This window comes from Medicago truncatula, chromosome 4 (assembly GCF_003473485.1).
Source record: "Medicago truncatula cultivar Jemalong A17 chromosome 4, MtrunA17r5.0-ANR, whole genome shotgun sequence".
NCBI classification, from domain to species: Eukaryota; Viridiplantae; Streptophyta; class Magnoliopsida; order Fabales; family Fabaceae; genus Medicago; species Medicago truncatula.
This window is the reverse complement of record NC_053045.1, coordinates 1,299,606-1,322,962: the sequence shown is the minus strand read 5'-3', so window position 1 is coordinate 1,322,962 and position 23,357 is coordinate 1,299,606. Positions and strand designations below refer to the sequence as shown.

The 23,357-nt window shown below is 34.5% G+C and overlaps 1 protein-coding gene and 1 pseudogene across 1 annotated transcript; one reads left to right on the top strand and one right to left on the bottom strand.

The window, feature by feature from the left end:
- Nucleotides 1-437: 437 nt before the first annotated feature.
- LOC25491190 (shikimate O-hydroxycinnamoyltransferase-like) lies at nucleotides 438-2,367 on the bottom strand (annotated as a pseudogene).
- A 7,397-nt stretch (nucleotides 2,368-9,764) lies between these two features.
- On the top strand, nucleotides 9,765-19,200 carry LOC25491188 (probable protein phosphatase 2C 60). Its single transcript, XM_013599068.3, has 11 exons — nucleotides 9,765-9,922; nucleotides 10,847-10,969; nucleotides 11,784-11,847; nucleotides 13,321-13,429; nucleotides 15,025-15,178; nucleotides 16,419-16,544; nucleotides 17,534-17,657; nucleotides 17,793-17,869; nucleotides 18,092-18,144; nucleotides 18,237-18,291; nucleotides 18,411-19,200. Exons 2-11 carry the CDS (start codon nucleotides 10,853-10,855, stop codon nucleotides 18,624-18,626), a joined length of 1,095 nt encoding a protein of 364 aa, XP_013454522.1. The 5' UTR covers nucleotides 9,765-9,922; nucleotides 10,847-10,852; the 3' UTR covers nucleotides 18,627-19,200.
- Nucleotides 19,201-23,357: the final 4,157 nt, after the last annotated feature.

Here is a 23,357-nt window from a genome sequence, read left to right as displayed (position 1 = left end):
GTAGTATATAATACGAAAAGGGTGAAAACTTACCTTTGCTACACATTTAACAAATAAAGTTGGTAACATGACAATCTAACAATTGATAAAATTTGGAAGAACAATTCAAGACAGTCCCTCATGAAAGAAATATACATGGTGCTTAGTCTCTTCTATATGTTGTGATAAAAACAAAATATTACCTTCTGCTGAAAACTTAACTGAATTGAACAATTATTCTTATATATTTAATTTTTTTTCCATGGTATAACAAGATCAATGTGCATAAAGAAGTAGACAATTAAACAATCTCATCATACAATACGAAATGACATGAAACTTAGTTTAATATCAACCAAGACTCCGCAATCATTTTGTATCTTCAAATATCATAAACCAACTCCTTAAACACTTCCATATGCTCATGTTGAAGAGCAATTGCCACTGATAAACTCCCATCATTTGTTGAGCTTGGAAGTATGAAACACCTCCCCTCGCAACCAATCCAACCAGGACCCATAAAAGTAGGTCTTCCCCACGCGAAACCAGCATCGTAAATTGGAAGCAATAGACAATTTGGTTTCTTGACCATCAAGAAGTGATCTTGCTTTGCACACATTTCTCCAAACATGACCAGCTAATATCTCATAAGAGGTGTAGTTGATTGTGTTGTCAACTTCTTTGGACTTAACTTTCAAGTTGTTGATTTGTTCGCGAGAAAATTTAAAAATCGACACTGCTGCATTCTCTCTCAAAGCCAGGTTTTGGAGGCTTTTCAGGAGTCTGCATGGATGGTGGAGGTTTGTATTCGATGTGGTCGAAAATGGGTCGTGGCGGATCGCAAGCACGGGGTACTGTCCTTTCAATGAATGGTGGAATGGAAACATCTAGGCCACGAGTTACATCTAACCATATATTGATGAAGTGAAGACCAGAAGTTCCATCTGCTATGTAATGGTGCATCCCAGCACCAAGTGAGACTCCTTCACATTTGAAGTATGTAACCAGCACAAATATTATTCTGACAAGTTTCTCAAAACATTTTACCTTTTAAAAATTGAGTTCCATAACAAATTATAAGTATGTATACCATCTACGAAAATATTTATAAATTAATATAATGATAAAACATGATTTGATTTATTAGAAAAATATTTTTGCACGAACAATATCTATAAACAAATTAAAAACTAGTCATGAGAATGCAAGATGTTAAATCTCTTGTGGGAGAGCATTGTTACTTATTGTGGTTCTATCTGGCTCGATATTAATATTTGTAGTTGCATGAAGATGATATTGATTAAAAAAAAAACTATGAAATATTTAGAATCATAAAGGAAACTATGCAAATTATTTTCCTATTTTCCTTTCCTTCTATTACTTGACTCTCAAGGGAAAAAAAAACACTAATAATTCTCACGTAATGCATTCTCTCTTGATTTCTACAATGACATTGACAGCCAACCTGGTAAGGTTTTTTTTTTCTTGTTGGACAATCATTTTTGTCCCCAAATGTATTAAATTGCAAATACACTCTTAAGGTTTTTGTTTTGTAATTTTAAGTATCAAAATGTCTAACAATAAACATATTTGAGAACCAAAATGGATAGCAAAAGGCATGTATGACTATCAAAATGACTAATTAAAAAGATTACACGTCAGGTATATGCATTTTTTTTTGTATTATGAATGTATTTGCAATTTTGATATACTAAGGGAATGTAATGACGATGTCTCACTCATTTAGGAAAGACACTTTCCTATTAAAAAAAGAGTAATAAATTACTCTAGGAAAGACACTCTCTTCCATTAAAAAATAGTGATAATTTATTCTAAAAAAGACTAAAAAATAGTATTACAAATTGTCACTCTCTCCTATTTAATTCTTGAACTATAAAAATAAGTCATCTCTAAAACTTTTTACAATTCATCAAGATTACAATATAAGTAATAAATAATTGAAGAAAATGGAAACACACCTGCAACACCAAGAGGGGGATACGTTTCGATTCCGCTCGAATAATCAACATTAGGAATAAGCTTGCAAAATTGTAGCGTGGGCGTAAAGTCCCCTAAATCATCTATGACTGTGTCAGTGTCGGCTTCGACAAAGAGCACTCCTTGACTATCGTAGACAATCTCTACACGGCCGTCTTTGTCCCAATGAAGACGACCCGCCATTGGATAGAACGGGACAAGCACCTAGCTGAGAGCTTCCTTCATAATCTTGGCATTGAAGAAATTGGAAGTGTTGTTGGTTCTATAAAAGTAAAGGCTAGGCCAGTGAAAACTCGGCGACTTCAAATCACTGTTGGAGATCCACGTCGTTCGTCGTGCAACCTCCTCTGATAAACACACCATCGTCGATTCTCTCACGTTTACAATCATCTTTATTTTTTAGTTTAGGTCTTGCTAACAAATACTCTACGAGATTTGAATTATTAAAAATGTAAGAATATCTCTTCATATTGTTTAATCTGTTGATATATGATTTTTCATAATAACTAACTTATTTATGTTTGTTATATTATGATACTCATTAGCATTTATCTCAATTAACACGTTAGTATATATCATCGTGGTTATTCATTTCATTTATTCACCAAAAGATAATATACATGCATACATAAAGAAAATATTGGAATGGAAAGTAAAATCAATGAGATCAGAAATGATGAAAATGAAAATAATAAAGAAAAACAATGTCGTTACCTTGAGGTTGAGAAGATGATAGGGAGGAGCAGGAGAAAAGCTTAGAGATGAGAGGTGTTCTTTTGAGGTGGAGAGGGGAACACACTCCATACACAAGTTAATTAATATTATATCTTTTTTTTTAAGGAACAAGGTCGTATATCTTGCAGACTTGCACATGACATGATTAATGGTTTTAATTAAGTTTCCAGCTAATTAAAAGATTAGAAAATGATTTACGTATGTCTTGCACATGGTTGATGGTTGTAAATTTAAAACAAAACTTAGTTATATTTTCTATTTTGACTTAAATATATAATAGTCTATGTACATATCAGGTATTTTGATTTTAGTCTCTTTAAAACAATGGTTTCAATTCTTACAAGAGTAGCGTTATATGGCACGAACAACTTTGCCACTTCATTTGCATGAATACCTTTAGAGTGTATTTGGATGGGGGAATATTTTGAGGGAATATAATGTTTTGAGGGAATTCAACTACTCTAAGGTGAATTCTATTGTTTGAATTCATCTCAAAGTAGTTGAATTCCTTCAAAACATTACATTCCCTTAAAAAAATTTCCTCATCCAAACACACTCTTAGGACTTGTATATTTACACCTCATGTTGTTTAACAAATTTTTTTACACAATATATTTTTGACACAGGTAAAATAAAATATAAAAATTAACTTTTTTATTCACAATATGTAATGTACTGTTTTGTCTTTGTTGCGAATTCTCCATATAGTTTGCATACACACGAGTAACCAGACATACATGACATCCTTTAAAAACAATATAGTGTGAATTCAACTAAGCCACCTAAAGGTACTCACTAACGTGTATCACATAGTGAATCCATTTTTCTGCTATCAAAGGCAAGAGTAACCGGAGTTTAATGGTGAAGTGACAATGACTAAATTAGTACCCACCACCTATTTTTTTCTCTTCAAAAAAAAGAGAAAGAAAGAGATGGCTGAAAGAGAGAAATTGATCTAGAATTCATGAATCGTGCAAATGGTGCGACAAAAGTTGTCGTGCCATAAAACATTTTTCTTCTTACAAATATAGAATTTTTCGTTTTAATCTACTGTGTTTTATTTTAGTCTTGGTAAAATTTATTCATATTGAAATTGGTCATTATAATATTCATTTTATTCATTATTTTAAGAGACTAAAATCAAATATTCTACATATTACAAAGACCGAATCCAATATGAATCAATTTTGTAAGGACTAAAACAAAATAACAAGGAATTGAAGTAAAAAATTAGATATTTGCAAGGACTAAAACAAAACAAAAACATTTTTAAAGAGATTGAAACCAAAATACTTGATATTTCCATTATTAAATTTCTACTTTTGGTTTCTTATCTTGTGCCCTTCAGGCACAAGTTAAGCATAACTCAATAATAAAACAAATTTTAAAATGTTTCATGTGGAATTGAATGGTGAACCAATTCTGCAAAGTGTCGTGTAAGTTGATTTGAAGTTCATTTCAACACCTTATTTTGAAAGTTTTATTCCTTACAAATAAGTACTTTATTTAAAAAGAGATTTATTAAAATTGTGTTTGATGTTACTTCTCCTTAAAAGTGGAAGAAAGTAGAAAATAAGAAGGGCTAAACATGCTCTATTTAATTTCAAGTGACATAAAATAGTGATTTTTTTTTTTGTCAAAATAAAGTTGGCGTAACTTGCTAATTTACTCTATACCATTTTTTTGTGCGAGTTATCTGGTCTATTCATACAAAGTCATGAGTGTTATAATTTTTCCATTGGTGGCATTCCTTTCTAAAAATGAGCAGTCTAGAGAGACATGTAAACACTTAGTTTTTCAGCAAGGCAGTGACCAGTATTTATTGAGAATACTAGAAAGGTGTTATAATGGTGTTACCCTGGAAAGGCGTGAGAAGAATACTCAGGCTCAGAGCCGTCCTTGAGAATTCAGAGGCTCGGCTCTGGGAATGAAAAGAGGTCAGTGATAAAATCAAAACGTATTTTTTTTAAAAGAGTGATGTTCTATTTATATTTTTTAAAAGATAAATACAAGGTATCGTATATATGCGGTACACCTAGAGGTGAAAATGACTACCATATACATGAGCAACCCCCACCTAACACCAAAATCAATCATGAGGAACCCCCACTCTTGAGGCCCATCCTTGAGGGAGGCCCAGCTCGTTTGAGCTGTTTGCACCCCCTAAAGACGTCCCTGCTCAAGCTTGTAGAGGAAAAATATAAATACCCATGGTGCCTGGAGAGACAGGGCAAAGAATATTTTAGTGGATTAAGTCCTAGATTGGAATGTGGCAAAATGTCTCTCGTGGAGGAGAAATATAAATACTCAGGCTTTCTAACAAGTGCATGTGGCCTAGTGGAACATTTGAAGAGTATTATGTGACATCCTCTTACATGTTGGTGTGTAATTTTAATGTGAATTTGGTGAATTTTTAGAGGAGTGCATGAAGCATCTTATTTGGTGAATTTTGCATGATAGGTTGATGACCAATTAGAGGAGGGATATAATGAGGTTAGGGTATCCATCTTGCATACATCATGGACATGTTTTCGGGACTACGGTGTACATTTGAAGGGGATTGCCTACTTGCAATGGTTGTGTGGATTAATGTGGTTCAGATACAACATTAGGAGCAATTTTGTTTTAGTGAATATACAATAATCAAGTAGTGCATATGTAGGTTAGGGAGGTGCAAGAAGGGCCTCCTATTGGTTGGGTGCGGCTTAACACAAATGGTTCTAGTAAGGAAGAAATGTGTGGGTTGTGGTGAATTGATTCGAGGAGCAAATGGTCAATGGCAAAGAGGATACACGAATAATTGAACTTCATCTTGACGCAAAAATGGTTAGGATCATATTCGCGGTCCCAATAGTGTGGCTTTGGATGAGTCAATTTTGGTGCAACACATTCTTGATTAATGTAATTGGATTGGGAATTTGTCATTCGTTCCATGGAACTGGTGATTATGCGGATGTCTTAGCAAACATGAGATGTGCTCATGGTTCATATGTGATTTTCTATCAGAAAATTCTTGCTAAAGTTAGGGTTGGACTATCAGGCAAGTTTGGCCCCAAAACCTCAATCCAACCGGATTGTGGGTGATAAACATATGCCAAATCTCAACCAGATTTGGGTTCAGATTGAACGTTTGACGGGTTAGCTGGTTAACTAGGTTAACAAGCCCTTTAATTGAGGTTGCTTATTACAGTGGTCGGAGTTCGAACCTCAGACACCCTACTTAATTACCTTAAAGTGAATTTTAGCCACTGTATTACTCCCCAAAAAAAAGTACTAAATAAATAATCAAAATTTTTAAATTTAATTAGTAAATATAAAATCACAAAATAAAAAATAAATAAACCAACCTTTCTAAAACAGTTGTTCCAATTTAGGCGGATCAAAATATTATATAAAGGTTCAGAATAAAACAAAAGAAAAAAACGTTAGAAATTTGATTTAAAGCAAAAACCCTAAATACAAAGTAATAAAAAATAGATGAAATTTTTTTTGAAGTAGAAATATGTACATCTAAAGAACTAACCTTTCAATCCTTCAGGTTTCAAGTTTCTCTTTCGGAAAAACAATAAAAGAAAAAACACATCAACTCATATATCAAATGTCAAAACCATATAAAAAATAATAATTTAAATATGTACCGAAAATCTTAACCCTAGCACAAAAAACTAATTATTTAAGCAAAGAATCAAAGATGAAGATGTCAAACCTAACACGAAAAAAGAAACGAAAATTACATTAGAAGTCATAACATTAATCGAAAATGAAGATCGGAAATCAAAAAAGTTAAGAAAGCAGGATGTTAAAAATGAAAGAAATAAAGGAGAACGATGAAGATGATGTGGTATGATGAAGATGATGAACTAAGAGTTACCACTGTTGTAACACCCCGTTTTCCCAACAACATAAATATAAAAGTAAATCAGAGTTTAACACCTAACGGGCATGCTACACTGCTTTTCAAAAATCCATAAATAGAATAAAGTACTATTTATTAATATCAACTTTGATAAAATATCAGTTCATTGCAGCGGAAAGTATCTTTCAACATTAAACAACTTCCAATAAAACCTTGGCACACGGCCTCAATAAAATATCTGTAAAGATTAAATTCAACATCAACAGTTTTATAATGATACATAAGGAATGAAAACACGACAACAATTTCCCATCCCGTTACGTATCAGAACCCTAAGACACTTGAGCCACCACTTCTAATAAGCTTCAATACCTGCAAGTTACCCATACGAAGGGCAACAATTCCAAGCAGAAGGGGTGAGATTCACAAACAATAATAGTAGATATATAAATCATCAACTTAATTAAATAACATAATTACCAGCATATATTCAACAATAATATTCATACTTCTTCATCTTTAGAAACACTTACTAAATCAACCAACGACGACAACAACAACTCAATCAACAACAACAACAATAACTCACTCAACGACAACCACAATTACAACAACTCCATCTACAACAACGACAACAACACAATCAATCGACAACGACATCAACTACGACAAATTCTCCATCAACAACAGCGACAACAACAACATCAAGGTAGCACCATTTCCATCGTGTTGAATGACTAAGCATTCCGGGGCATAAGCCCCCAACAATTTGAATGACAAGACATTCCAGGGCATAAGCCCTCAACGGTTGAATGATTAACATTCCAGGGAATGAGCCCTCAACAATTGAATGACAAAGCACTCCAGGGCATAAGCCCTCCACGGTTGAATGACAAAGCATTCCAGGGCATGAGCCCTCAACGGTTGAATGACAAGGCATTCCAGGGCATGAGCCCTCAACAGTTTCCTAATCATGGAAGGACTCAACTTGTGTATATCAGCATACAACTCAACTACGACAGCGACAACATAGGCAACGACAAACGACCGTGCATAATAACTATGACTCACTCCCCAACTTGGTCAACATCAACAACCTATGACTCCGTTACTTAGAACGACAACTCGCCACTTACAACTCGAACCAACACATTGTACATTCTAATTGAATGCAGTTAAGTATAAACCAACGATCATTAACAATCATAATCAATCAACAGCAACACAACAGTATACGACAGCATGATATAACAATATCTTATACAATCCAACGATGTCTAGCATTTTCACATAATCCAAGTATTACTTATACAATTTTATCACATTAATAACCTCAATTTGCCATAACCAGCTTCACGGTTCATCATTTATATCCTATACATCTTTCATTGCTATCTCAAAGTTCAACTCACAACCTCTCGTGCGACAAAGTCACATGAAATCCTAAACAAAGCAGTCTGTCAAGCACTAGCTCGCGAGGCGAGAGCCTCTACTCGCCACGGCGAGTTAGGGTAAAACACTCTAGAATCCATTCTGACCCTATTCCGAGTTCAAACTCATTCTAAAACTTTGCCTAATCATTAAGGTACATGTTCAGGCCCTCATAAACACCCAAGGTTAAACTCACAGCTCAAAAACACAAAATCTTGCAAGCTCTCTGCCCACACTCGCCACGGCGAGTAAACTTGCTCGCTATGGCGAGCTGCGAAATGCAACTCGCGAGGCGAACAACTCCTGCTCGCGAGGCGAGCGATGATCTTCATCACTCGCTATGGCGAGGATCATCCCTCGGGAGGCGAGCGATGAATCACAGTACGGTCAGATTACAGTTTTTCTCAAAAATTCACCCAAACCCATTGTTCTAACCTTGAAACTGATTCTAAACATCAATATATGGAACATCTAGGGTCTGTTCATCATTTCTACATCAATTCACCCTAATCCCATCATTTAATCATCGATTCTCATCATAACCCTAATTCCCAATTCTTCAAATTTATTCATAACTTTTGTTAAAACATAATCAGAATCATATACACTAAAATTAATGTAAGTTAGCCTCACCCTTACCTTAGATAATCGAAATCGCAGCCCTTCTAGGTCCTCTTCCCTTATCTTGACTTTTCTCCCTTTTCTCTGTTGTACGTGAAAACTGCCTCCTCCTTCTATTTTCTATTTCTTAATAAATATAACCTCTCAATATTCCTTAACTCCTCTTAATTCTATTAAATTCTAATTTAACCCCCAAACTCCAAAAATAAATCCTAATTCTCACTTATTCTATTAAATACTAAAAATAGCCATTTAATAAAATACACCACACCACAAATCAACATAAATGATTTAAAAATCATATAAAATACTTTAAATCAACTAAAAATAATTAAATAAAATTGGGGCGTTACAAGAATGGCCCAAACTAATATCACAACACGAATCGGTTATTTACAAATGAGTGTAATTTAAACATGCCATCAGTAGCGATAGTAACTCAAGAGGAAGGGGTGAAGGGCTTCAAAGGGATGGGGTAGCAAAGGGTAGCATTGGCTACCCCAGAAGAAAAAAAAATCTTGAATAATTAGCATAAATTTTATATATAGCTCCCCCATTAATATATTATTTGGCTACTCCAAACAATTTAGTTGGTTCAAAGAGATATTATATTAACAAAAATTGATAATCTATTTAGTTTAGTGTCAACTATAGATAAATTTGTCTTCTTAAAACTCAATAGAGCTCATCTTTTACAAATAACTATTGGTAGCTTTTATTTTCTTAGTTGTTGTTTCATTAAATATAAGTAAAAAATATTGTGAATTTATTTATTTATCGATTAAGTTTAATATATTAGTGTTCATAAAAAAGTTAATGTAGACTAGATACATCACTTAAACAATGAACCTAAAAAGTCAAATGTTTCTTATAATAAGGACCGGAGGGTGTAGTTTTTAAAATATATTATATTCGTCTCATAAGTCCTAGCTCAACTAGGAAAAATACCGAAATTATTAGGTCGGACGGTTCGAACCCCGCCACCTCACTTTATCATCTCTTCTATCTACCAAAAAAATTATATATTATATTTCTTCTTTATATTTGGCGTCTTCATAAAAATTATACTAACTTCGCCGCTGCGGAGATGTACATTAACCCTAATTTTAGTTGAAAAAAAAAGAGAGAGAGAAAGAAAAGAGAAGGTAGTAACACGAGAGGCGCGTGGCAGCATCTAGTTTAACAGATAAAACGCCTTTCCTGCATCAGAGGTAACTGTAACTGCAAAACGATCATTTCTTTACACTCAAACAAATCAATCAATAATCATCATCGCTTTCTCTTTCTCTTTCTCTCTCACGAGTGAGTCTTCCTTCTTCCATCGAACCCTAATTCCTCTATTTTTCTTCATTCTTCTGTTTCTGATTTATGCTTATAATTTTTATTTTTAGTTATTAATAATCGATGATCTTCATTGTTTTAAACTAATTAGATCACATTAATTTCATATTTTCATTCGAGTTTCTCTTGTTGCATTTGATTTCGATGCATCTGTTACGGTTAATCGATCTGTTCTGTTTTCTGTTTCATTTTGGATTGCATTGCATAGCTTGTTCTTCGATTGAAATATTTTATTCATGAGAAAATTGGAGATGATGCACTGTCAGTGTAATTTTTGCACTGACGACCTAGAAGAAAATATGTGGTAGTTATTATTTCTAAACAACGGTTATGATTTGATGATGTCGTCAGTAAAAACAAAACTAATTTATATCGTCACTGCATGGTCATTAAACTCTAGATTTGACTTTTTTTTCTTTCCTTTCTGGAATGAGTTATATTTTGATTGGAAATCCTATCTGCGTGTTTGTTTGGTTTTACTCTCACCAAAATTGATTTAGTAAAATACTAAAATTGAGTTGAAGGTAAGTTATTATGTTTAGATACATTAATGTAAAAGTCAATTCTAGAATAATAAAAACTCCAATTTCTAGCTTCGAGATAGAATCTGTTCTCGAGGCAAAATCAATTCTGCTCGAGAGCAACCAAATATTTCAAAATCAATTCTGCATCTCTAGAATCAATTTTGTCTCCTCCAAAAGTGGTACCAAACATAAACGATTCAATGGATTGAATGAACTCAAACACACATTTGAGGTCTATCTAATGGATTGCCAAACAAGCATTTATTAGAAATTGAAGAGTGTGTTTCCTTCACTGATTTTATGTGATTGATGCATAAAGATTTTGTGATTTAGTGTTGTTTTTTGTTTGTCGTGATTGCAGTTTGAGATGGGGATATATCTGAGTACCCCGAAAACAGAGAAGGCCTCTGAAGATGGTGAGAATGGCATGCTTCGCTTTGGTTTGTCTTCCATGCAGGGTTGGCGTGCTTCTATGGAAGATGCTGTAACTATTCTTTTCTTTTCTTTTGGCTCATATATTTTTGTTTACTTGTTTTGTACGCTGCTTGCTTTCAGCACCGATGCATTTTGGTGTTTCTTGATGCAGTATGTCGGATGATGCTTGTTAATCACGGTTATTTGGCCGTATATGTGGGATGGGAAGTTATTCTGAAAAACTAAAGTGGGTTTGTTAGTGATATTATTTGACTTGTGAGAAAAATCTCAGTGTTGTTAAATAGCTGTGCTATAGCATAGTGGAATTCGAAAGTTCCACAATACACTGTTTAGTACAAAATGTGGTCAAACAGTGTCGCTATAGGCCTATAACACTGTTGTGTAGCTGAATTTGAACAAATCGCTATTTTTCGTGATCTGTGATTGACAACACTGGAAAATCCTATAGATTGACACATATATCAACGTATAGGGACTGATTTTGTTATTAGCACAATTGATTAAGAATGTTGTAAATGGAGCCGTATCTTCATCTTCTGTTTAAAGAAACTTATAGAGTACTGCTTTCATCATTAATATACTACAATGAGGAGCATAAAGGTATCATTATGTTTGTATAATAAAAAACTTATTTCAATCATCTATTGTTGCGAATTCACAAATGTAAATAGTAAAATTTCAATTTATTTGAGAGCGAATTGTCCTATTCTAGTGTTGAGAAATTCCTTCTTTTTGGAAATGATGATAGCATGTATATGATGCAGATGCTTCATGTTTGGTCTACCTTCTCTTGTACTTTAGTAGCCCATTATTATATAAAATCTAGTAGATACAAGTTTTAATTCTTCTATATGATTTCCCAGCATGCAGCTCATCCGTATCTGGACGAGTCTACGTCTTACTTTGGTGTTTATGATGGCCATGGAGGTTGGTATCTTGTCTTTATGTTTTCATAATGTTGTTTTTTCCCATCCATGCTCATTTTCAAATACCGCAAGGGAATGAGATTTTCTTTTCTGACATTTAAATTTACGCTTAAATGCTCTTTTGGTTCCTTAACTATTTAATTGGTATCGCTTTGGTCCCTTAACTAAAAAAAAGATTGTTTGAGGATTTTAAGTTTTTTTTTAGTCTCATTTTGGTCCCTTCTGTTAGGTTTCCGTTAGGGTTTTAAAAAAAAGTTAACTTCTGGACACGTGTCACCTTGCCATTGGCTCTGAGTTTTTTTTTTGTAAAAAAAAAAATCTCAGAGCCAATGACAAGGTGACACATGTCCACACTTAACGTTTTTTATTAAAACTAACGGAAACCTAACAGAAGGGACCAAAACGAGACTAAAAAAAAACTTAAAATCCTCAAACAATCTTTTTTTTAGTTAAGGGACCAAAGCGATACCAATTAAATAGTTAAGGGACCAAAAGAGCATTTAAGCCTTAAATTTATCATATTGGACTGGAATCTCATCATTGGAGTTGTACATGTAAACTGTTAATAAGGAAATTATTTATTACTCAGAAAACTGGGTCGTTTAAATGTTTGATATTGTCTTGGCAAAAAAAAAAGTTTGATATTGTCTCTTGCTTGTTGCTTTCATTTTGAACGTAAATTACAATTACAATTTCTTTCAAAGTTACAATTATTTCAAAGTTGTCATGAACTTAAAATACTACTACAGATTTGACCTTGTAATTATATTTTTGGTTGCAATAATTCACTAAGAATCCAATATATTTTCATCATTTACAAAAACAAACACCTGTAGGTTTGACATTTTTAGCACAGTATGTCAGTATGTACTAGTTTGGATAAACATCTCAACAATCATTTTATAAGAGAAGAAAATAAAATGAATCAAGAAGCTAAATGGATCAAACTCCTCTCATGAATCGAAATCAATTTTTTCACCCTAACTTTTTTAAAAGGTCCCATCCAACTTTTTCTTAAGCACCTAATAAACTTATAAGAGAGTTTCCGTATGTTAGGAATCAACTACTTATCTTAATTAAATTGCTCTCATAAGTTATAAAGTAATCTAAATTGGGCCTATTTTTTCTTAGATTCATTTGGAGTTGGATAGGAATGCTTTTTGGATCTTCTTCACATCTAGAATCTTTTTTATCGCATGGAATTTTCGTTTGCAATATCTGTATTTTCATCTGGTGGCCATGTTAAAGGAAACTGGGGAAAGTATTTTCCTTTTTGGTCTGTGTACTTTGGCTGTATTTTGCACTTATACTATTACTATTAGCCCATTCAAGACTTAGTATTGATTATAATTCACTTGAGGACTTTGAGTTTGAAATGTCTATAAATTTTATATCATTTCAAAGTATAGTGATGGGGCTAACATATATACCAATATTTAACATCTAGTTCTATATTCGTCAATATGATATGCAGGTAAAGCTGTTTCAAAATTTTGTGCCAAGTTTCTACACCAGCAGGTGCTTAGGCATGAAGCTTATTTAGCTGGAGATATAGCCACGTCTTTACAGAAATCTTTCCTCAGGTAATTTTGTTTCTTGTCCTTTGAATTTTCATTAATCTTACTGGATGCCAGTAAAAGCTAGGGGACGAGATAATAGGGTTGGTCTCCATCTCTAGAAACTAGCCAGGCCTAACCACAAACCTGTGGTACAACATGTCAAACTGTTGCAAAAAATATTTTTCCACCAGGGGATATTTAGCATCCTTGTCTCTTAGATACAAGTTACCCGGAAACTAATAAGTTGTAGGCAGTAACAAGTAGTTTTGAAACACTTCTCCTACTCTCTATATCCCCTATTGCTCGAGTTAGAACTTATCCTTTTTTGTGTCTTCATTTTTGGGTATCCTATTTTTACTCAAATATTACATTTCGAAATAATAATAAGGCTTAATTGCAGTTTTGGCCCCCTAAGTATCATGATTTGGCGATTTTGGCCCCCTAACAAAATAAATTACAACTCAGCCCCTTAAGTACTGCCCCCTAGGCCAATTTTGACCGAGTCAACGCACACGTGGCACCTTACCTAAGTGAGTAGGATGCCATGTGTGTAATTTTTTAATTAAAAATAAATAAAAAAGCCAAATGTATATTTATTGAATTAAAAGAAAATGGAAGAAACAACCAGAAATACGCTAAACCATCAACGACATGAGAAATTGTGTTTGTTTTCTCAGCACCGTCACCACCAAGATTCTTCTTCTTCTTGTCTACTACTTCTAGGACGGGAGCCTTTGTTGTTTTGTTGTTGTTCTTCTTATACGTTGACTCTTTCGAACAGCAACAACGGAAGAAGAAGAAGCAGTTGTTCGAAAGAGTCTAACGTATAAGAAGAACAACAACAACAAAGTAGTAGACAAGAAGAAGAAGAATCTTGGTGGTGACGGTGCTGAGAAAACAAACACAATTTCTCATGTTTGTGCTGGTTTAGCATTTCAAAAGAAAGCCAGAAAAGGAAAACAGATTCCTCAAAATCAAATGTCTTTAATTTCTGGTTGTTTTTTCCATTTTCTTTTTAATTCAATAAATATAAATTTGGCTTTTTTATTTATTTTTAATAAAAAAAATTAGACACGTGCCATCCTACTCACTTTAGTGAGGTGCCACGTGTGCGTTGACTCAGTCAAAATTGGCCTAGGGGGGCGAAAAGGGGCAGTACTTAAGGGGCTGAGTTGTAATTTATTTTGTTAGAGGGCCAAAATCGCCTGATCGTGATACTTAGGGGGCCAAAACAGCTATTAAGCCTAGTAATAAAGAACATTATTTAAGGGGTTTAACAACAACCAAGCCTTATCCCACTAAACGGGGTCGGGTACATCGATCAAATAACGCCATAATGTTCTATCATAAACCATATTTCAATCCAACACATAAGGGGTTTAAGATGATGCATTTGAGGAGTTTTAGGCTTGCTACAAATTTAGAAGTGTACCACCTGAACTGAGTCTTTCTTATGGAATAATTTTTTTTACTTATATTTATTTACCTTCATGGTAACATCATTTGCGCATTTGGAGCTTTAAAGATCTGACCTATTATGGAGATGAATATATACAGTATAGACATTCTGTCCAAATTATGCCCTTTTTATGTATATACTTTTCTTTATATTGAGGCAGAATGGATGAGATGATGCGTGGACAAAGAGGGTGGAGAGAATTAGCAGTCTTGGGAGATAAAATGGAAAAGTTGTCTGGTATGCTTGAGGGGTTTATATGGTCTCCCAGGAGTAGTGAAGCCAATGAACGTGCCGATGAGTGGGCTTTTGAGGAGGTAACCACTAAGAAACACAGTTTCTTCTTGTATCACCTCTGCTTGTTTTTCTAACTTATTTTATTGTTCTAGATGCATATTGGTTATCTATTGGTGTTGAAATGGATTATATGCATAATTTCCGTTGCTGGAATTGCTTCAAACCAAACAATATTTTTCAGTAGCTACTATCTAAAACCTTTTGTTGTTACTTTGCTTGTGTCCATTGGAAGTTCAACCAAGGATGTCAAACTCAAGACTCAATGTAAACTTGTTAGTTTATCTAATAAAAAATATTAAAATAATTTGTTTCAGAGATGCTTACTTTCCACCCCCAATATCAGACCTATTTCCAGGAGTATTCTTCCTTGATTTAGAATGGAAATCGTGTTGTACCCAGGGCCATCACCCTCCAGTTTCAAAGAACCAATATTGTGGACTAATGAGAATATTGCAAGTTCAGAATGGCTGGACCAAGGTGTGTAGGAACATATGGTTGATGATGAAATAAACTAGCAAGTCTGACCTAGTTTGTACTAGTCTACTCAAATCTGCCTGAATTTATGCAGAAACAACTTTACAATCAAATTAAATCAATTTCTCTGCCTAGAATTGTAAACTCATGGATTCTACGTAGTTAACTCATAAGTTTGACCACCACGGATATTTTCTTGTTGCATGCTGAGTTATTGATTGCAGATTCCACCCCACCATTGTAAATGATAATATTAATATTGTGCTGTGTAGTATGTCATTTCTTTTGGTGTTTATAATGGCACTGGGTTTCCAGTTTTATATGTTACTGACCTTATTACTGTTACGCCTTATTAAATAACAACAATAATGTGTACACTTTAAATGATTATGATTCTTCATGCCAAATTATGATTCTTGATTTCTGTTAATAGAAATAGAAATAAACTTCTAAGCATTCAATACTTATACAATTGTGTTCTTGTTTTATTTATCTGTGCAAATTGTTAGGTTAATATCTCGTCCTTATTTCACGTGTTTTCTGAATTGTCTACATTCACGGCACTTGTTTGTCATGATAAACTCATGCATCAATAAATGCAAACCTTAAAAGTCAACTCTCGGAAGATGTTACGATTTATATGACAATTTGACTGATAGTCCTTTATGATTAAGTGATTACAAGTATGCATTTTAGGGTTTGATGTGGACTGGAGCATGTTTCCTTTGAACACCCTACTGTATAAGGTTTTATTTTGAACTGAGGAAGTGTTATATTGTGAATTAGGGACCCCATTCTGATTTCAGTGGGCCTAACTGTGGAAGCACGGCGTGTGTGGCTGTCATCAGAGGAAACAAACTTGTTGTTGCAAATGCTGGTGATTCTAGATGTGTGTTATCAAGGAAAGGCCAGGTACTTCCACGTCCTCTTTCAGTTTTGCAATCTTCTCTAATTTTAGAAGGAATGCAATATAGACCTATATATTATAGGCGTGGTGCAGCTGATAATGACTAATGAGTGTGCAGTTACACGATGTTGAAGGGCACTATTTCATACTACAGTTTTTTAATTCAGATATATATAATTCAGTTTAGATAAACTTGTATTTATAACTCAGTATATATAAACTTGCACATGCTTAAGGCCATGTATGCCTATGTTGTCAATTGATCTTGCGGTGGAGTGGCGGTGTCGCCGCACCCGTACGTGACGGTGCGACTCAGAATTGAGTCGCGGAGCTTTTCACACAGATCACGGGCGCACCAGACCTGCACCGAATTTGAGGACAAAAAAGTCGGAGAAAGAAAGGATTTGTCATTATTTATGGCCATATCTAACCTATCCAGCAACAAATATCTTTGTTTTTTCAGCTAGATCTGCCTGTGTGTACAACAGGAACTTGTTTGTAAGTAGAGGCGGTGGTCCAGTTTGAAAGCACAAGACTACATCTAAAAACTATCTGAGCCTTTAAGTCCCAATCTGTAGCAATATAAACATCATGGCAACATAAAAAACACGGTTCTTTAAAAAATACACGGGACGGGACTTTAATACCTCAGGCTTTTAAAAAATGAAGATAGTATGGTTAGTAATAATATATATATATATATATATATATATATATATATATATATATATATATATATATATATATATATATATATTCAAATAGCGGCCAACCCACGATACGCTATCCCAGTTTTGGGGTCAGCCGCTCTGCTATCCAAGATTGACAACTATGCTTGTTTGAAATCTAGATTTCCCCAAAGTCTAAACTCCCCACCCCCACCCTGTCATGAATTTCATAATTTAGTTTCTGTGAGTTGATGCTTTGTCTGCATGTTAGAGCTATACTTGAGCAAGATTTGTTTGCACTCTTATTTAATGAAGTTATATTGCAGGCACACAATTTGTCTAAAGATCACAAGCCTGATCTTGAGGTTGAGAAAGACAGGATTCTAAAAGCTGGCGGTTTCATCCAAGTTGGACGAGTCAATGGAAGTTTGAACTTGGCTAGAGCAATTGGTAATTTTTTCTGGGCTTTATAATTCTTAATGCAAAGAAAAATGTATGAGTTTGGTGTTCTAAAATATTTATAGTTGATGTCTTGAGATTTTGCATTTTGCAAGTGTTTGTGATATAGTTCTCTTTCTATCACAGGAGATATGGAATTCAAGCAGAACAAGTATTTGCCTGCTGAAAAGCAGGTTGTGACTGCTGATCCTGACGTAACTTCGGTAAGTATTGCTTTGTGTATTATGCACTACAAAGAAGATAAGACTTGTAGCTGTTTATTCTCTGTTTTATTTGCTATATTGATAAAAAAATATATTTCTGTTGGAAATATATAACTTGATTTATACTATTTGGGCATCGTTCATATGCTCCATGATAGTTTTGTTCTCTATTTTCCTCGCTTTAATTTGAATTTGTTTACTTATTTTATTTATGTGCGATAGGTTGAGCTTTGCAAAGATGATGAGTTTCTTGTGATAGCTTGTGATGGGATATGGTATGTTATATAGATGACAAATGTTCCCTTTTTATTATGTATTCTCAGTTCTCACTTTAATTTACTTCTGTATAACTTCTTTATGTGTCTAGGGATTGCATGTCCAGCCAGCAGCTTGTGGACTTCATACATGGCCAGTTAAAGACGGTAAGTTTTCGATTATCACCTTGTTTACTGTACAGATAGACATATCTTGAATGTAGCATTCACATGGCTCCAATTATAGAATCTGGTTGTTACATTTACATCAAATCATGATTATGCAGGAGAATAAACTTTCTGTGGTTTGTGAGAAAGTATTCGATAGGTGCTTGGCACCAACAGCTGGTGGTGAGGGATGTGATAACATGACCATGATCTTGATTCAGTTCAAAAATCCTCTGACTTCAGATGCTTCTGTCACAGACCAGCCTGAGTCATCTGTTCAACCCACTCCATTACCTCCGGCACAACAGTCTGAATCTGACAGAAAGTTAGATTAAGTAGAATTGAAGTGAGAGAATTTCAGACTCAGGCAGATGGTCGTCAATTTCTGACTGCATGTTGAAGCATTAGTGAGGGGAGGTGGTTCATGGCTACTATATTTCCAGATTTCAGATTCCTGTCGTTAATCCTCGATTGAGGATTGTAAATTTGTGACAAACTGCTAGTTCATGGGGTTATTGGCTTTGTACATAAGTTTGGTGACTTGAATATGAATGGAAAAAAGCGTTAAGCAAGCAAATACTGGTGTAGACACAGTTACATGGATGTTTAAAATGACCTTTTTGGTATCATACAAATGACAACATGATTGTTAACTGAAAGAACAGTAAGAACCTGTCTCCGGAGTCATATTCATTATATCCACAATTTGTAGAAGTTTCTTAGGAATTCGGTGCAATGTTGTCGATATTACAGGTCATTTCTTTTGTTTCTGCACACTACCCCCAACCAGTTTGTTGATGCTCATGTGATTATTAGTTTTTGTCGCATGGAGATGATACTTCCTTGGTTCTATTGAAGTTGATAACTAATAAACATAGAATCTGAAATATGACAATGGTCTTCAACTAATAAATTTTGTTTTTAATGTGAAGTTGTCTTCATTATCTGATTGATCCTCACCGTTGTTGACACGTCAACTTCCTTGGTCTTTTAGACATGCTGAGAAGAGGTTTCATTTGTTCTCAATCGTGATTTTGAATCAAGTTGAATGCAGAAATTTGTGTTAAGTTTTTGTCAGTATCCGTGCTTTTTTCAGTTTGTTGTTTTGATATAATCACGTAATGTGGATGTAGGTAAAGTGTAAACAAACCCTTTTAAGAATCAACAACCAAAGAGGCAATTTATTACTGCACCTTCTTTCTTGCCAAGGATGGTTATATTGCAAACTTGTTTCAATATTCGAAACTCTATGCCTAAACAAGCCTTGACTCAGAGTTTAAGTGCTTTTGCAAGATTTTTGAGTTTGAACTGAAGGGTGATACTTTTCACTATGCGTTTGCTATCTAAAACCGATGTAAAAAAATCGTCCAATAGTGAACTTTCTTAAGCTTCGTTTCTTTTTTTTAATAACTCTTTTTTTTTTTTCTTCCTGATTTAGTATATCGTAAGGTTAAACTGTATTTATCCTAGTCTCTAACATTTGCATTAGGGCTACAAATATCTTTGCTCCGACACCGATTGACTAAAGCATGCAAGTTGCTCGTATGATTCAAACTAGGCAAAATGCCAAACGCACGTCAAGGCCATAAATTATAGAGTAAAGATTATTTCCATAATGGATGGAGTTTTTAGGATATATCAATTTGATATGATATATTTGTCACTGTTTATAAATATGTGTGCATTTCTATTTCTTTTAGAAAATGGGGTTTATCATCTATGCTTTAAATTATTGGCCACCATCCTTATCCCTAAATCATAGAGATTCTTTATCACAAACTACCGCAAGGCTACCATTCTTTATCCCTAAATTGACTTATCTATTTGGTGATATAAATGGGATCCGATTCATCTAAAATCAGAACTCAATTTAAAAAGTATAAAGTGTGTTTCAATTGTGATTATGATGCAAATATATTGTAAACATCTTATAGAGACATTTGATACGTCGAAGATGGATGGAATCCAAAAACATTTGATATATCAGATGTGGATTCCAACCTACGACTTTTGTTTCATAAGTTTTTTCATTTAACTCTGTAAAAGAATAATAAGAAAGAAAAAAAAATAAGAATAAAATAATGTTAAAAAAAATATTTTTTAAATTAAAAATCATATAATCCAGTAAAAAAGAAAACAGATAAGATAAGAACAGTCTGAAATCTGAATAGACACAAAATAGCCAAGTAGGCGTATAGGCAATGTGGGCCCTCCGATCTTTTTGTTACTATACCCAACAAAACAAAATCTACTAAGTTAGACGTTATTAAGGTTGCATGAGAACCACATGTCGAAGCATGAGGCCCCTTATCCACTTTTGTTACGTTCTTATCCCTACCGTTTACCACTTTTGTCACACGTGTGAGATCATGATTTGAAATTTTTTAACTTTTCGATTTACTTTTGTGGTATCAAAACTCAACGAGAATTGTTGTTCCCACATATAGTATGGCTGTGCCACACGAGTAAAATACGAAAATGCCCTTCGGCAGTTTGCTACCGAAGTTTTTAGGAAACCGGCGGCAGTTAAATGCCGAGGAAAACCTCGGTAGTTAACTGCCGAGGAAATCTGGACATAACCAGAATGTAGAACCAGAACCTCCCATTTACAAAAAAACATTCAAAATTCTCAATTTCTCTCCAATCTTCACCAAATCCATTTTCACGAATTGCAAGCAAATCAAGTGCACATTATCACAAGTAAGTTGTGTCAATCATTTTAATGTTAATGTTAATTTGTTTATGTTAAGTTTTTTTAAAAAATTGAGTAGTTTGCATGTGGTTAGGTTTTATAAATGAATTGACAATTTCATCATTGCATGTGTAGTTTATGTATTGATAAATGAATGTAGTTGTTGCCTATGTAGTTTAAATCATAATGTGGCTTTGAATGGTGGCAAATGAACACAATTTGAATATGTTTTATACTTTGCACACAAAGTGTTTGATAAAATGTCTCAATGACAATTTTATTGATTATTTAGTTAGTTTAGTTATGGAAATGATAGAAATGATGTTAATTATAGTTTGGTTAAGTTTATTTTGATTTTTTAGTTAGTTTAGGTTACACGAGAATTATGTTCATTGTTGTACTTTTAATGAGTTTAATTTTGTTTATGTTTAGTTTAGGTTTAATGTGTTTATGTTTAGGGTTAATTAGGTTTAATTATGTTTAGTTTAGTTTAGGTTTAATTAGGTTTATGTTTATGTTTAGTTTAGGTTTAATGTGTTTGATTAGGTTATTGAAATGATGTTAATTTTATTAATTTTTTTGTAGATATGGCCGATCAGGACCCCATTGATCCATCGAAGATGATTGGTGGTAGGCGTGCCATGACTCAGAGCCACCGCAGGGAGAGGCAGAGCAGCCACATCCCAAAGAGGGGTAGAGGTCGGAGGGGAGATGGCTCAGGAAGCTCTCAGGCTACACAGCCTGAGGAGTCACAGGTTGTTGACCCGTCATAGCCTGTTGACCAGACTGGGGTGGAGTACCTGAACTATCAGGATCAGGTACAGCATGATGTGACGGATGGTGGATATGACCAGGATCATATACCACAGCAGCAGGATGCAGGAGACGAGGATGACATTGCAGCAGCTGCTGCACCGGAGGTGTTACCTACGGACCCTCCCTTTCCTGGTGGACCGACTGACTTGTCATTGCTCCACTCTTATGCTGGTCATGTGGCGTTGCCACTATGGTATAATTCAAATAATGTAAGTGTATTTTTTTTAATTGTTTTTTCTTTATGTTAAAATATTTTCTTTAATTTAAATGTGTGTTTGTTTAATTATTAAATCCACTTTTATATGTGTTTTTTTTAATTGGTTTTTCTTTATGTTAAAATATTTTCTTTAATTTAAACGTGTGTTTGTTTAATTATTAAATCCACTTTTATATGTGTTTTTTTTAATTGGTTTTTCTTTATGTTAAAATATTTTCTTTAAATGTGTGTTTGTTTTTATTATTATATCCACCTCTATATGTGTTTTTTTTAATTCTTTTTCTTTATGTTTAATTATTTTCTTTAAATGTGTGTTTGTTTTAATTATTATATACACTGTTATATGTTTATTTTTTTAATTCTATTTTTTATGTTTAATTGTTTTGTTTATATGTGTTTTTGTTTAAACCATATTTATTTTTCTATTATTTCAGGTTCGTAAGACCCGCGTGCTTAAACCGATTAATTATGGGGCCAAGATTCTCACTCTCGGACGCCCTAACGGGAATGAGAATTGGTTTTGGGATGCGCTTCAGCAGAGCGGGCTACATGATTTGGTTTACTTGGGGTACTCCACCGTGCCTCATGCCCTGCTGCTTACTTTATGCGAGAGGTGGCATCCGGAGACCAGCACCTTCCACATGCCGATGGGGGAGATGACTGTGACATTGGATGATGTCGCATGTCTCACGCATCTTCCTATTGAGGGGCGGATGTTGGATCATGGGAAGAAGATGCCCAAGCATGAGGGAGCGGCACTCCTGATGACGTATCTGGGTGTGTCCCAACATGAGGCTGAGAAGATCTACAACCAGGAGTACGGTGGGTACATTAGCTACCCCAGGCTGAGGGACTTCTATACCTCGTACCTTGGTAGGGCCAACGTATTGGCGGGTACGGAGGATCCTGAGGAGCTTGAGGAGCTGGCGAGGGTCAGGACATACTGCATCCGGTGTTACCTTCTGTACTTGGTCGGATGCTTGTTGTTTGGCGATAGAAGCAACAAGCGCGTCGAGCTGATATATTTGACGACCATGGCGGACGGCTACGCATGGATGCTTAATTATTCCTGGGGAGCTATGACCCTCGCCTACCTATACGGCGAGTTGGCGGATGCATGTAGGCCTGGACACAGAGCGCTTGGGGGGAGCGTGACACTGCTCACTGTAAGAAAACTGAAATTTTATATTTATGTTAACTTTATTTTTTTGTTAACTTTTATTTTCTTGTTATATTTTTCCGTGCGTAATAATTTATAAATATTATTTGTTTGGTTTGTGCAGGCATGGTTTTTGGCGCATTTTCCAGGGTTTTTCAGTGTTGATCTCAACACTGACTACC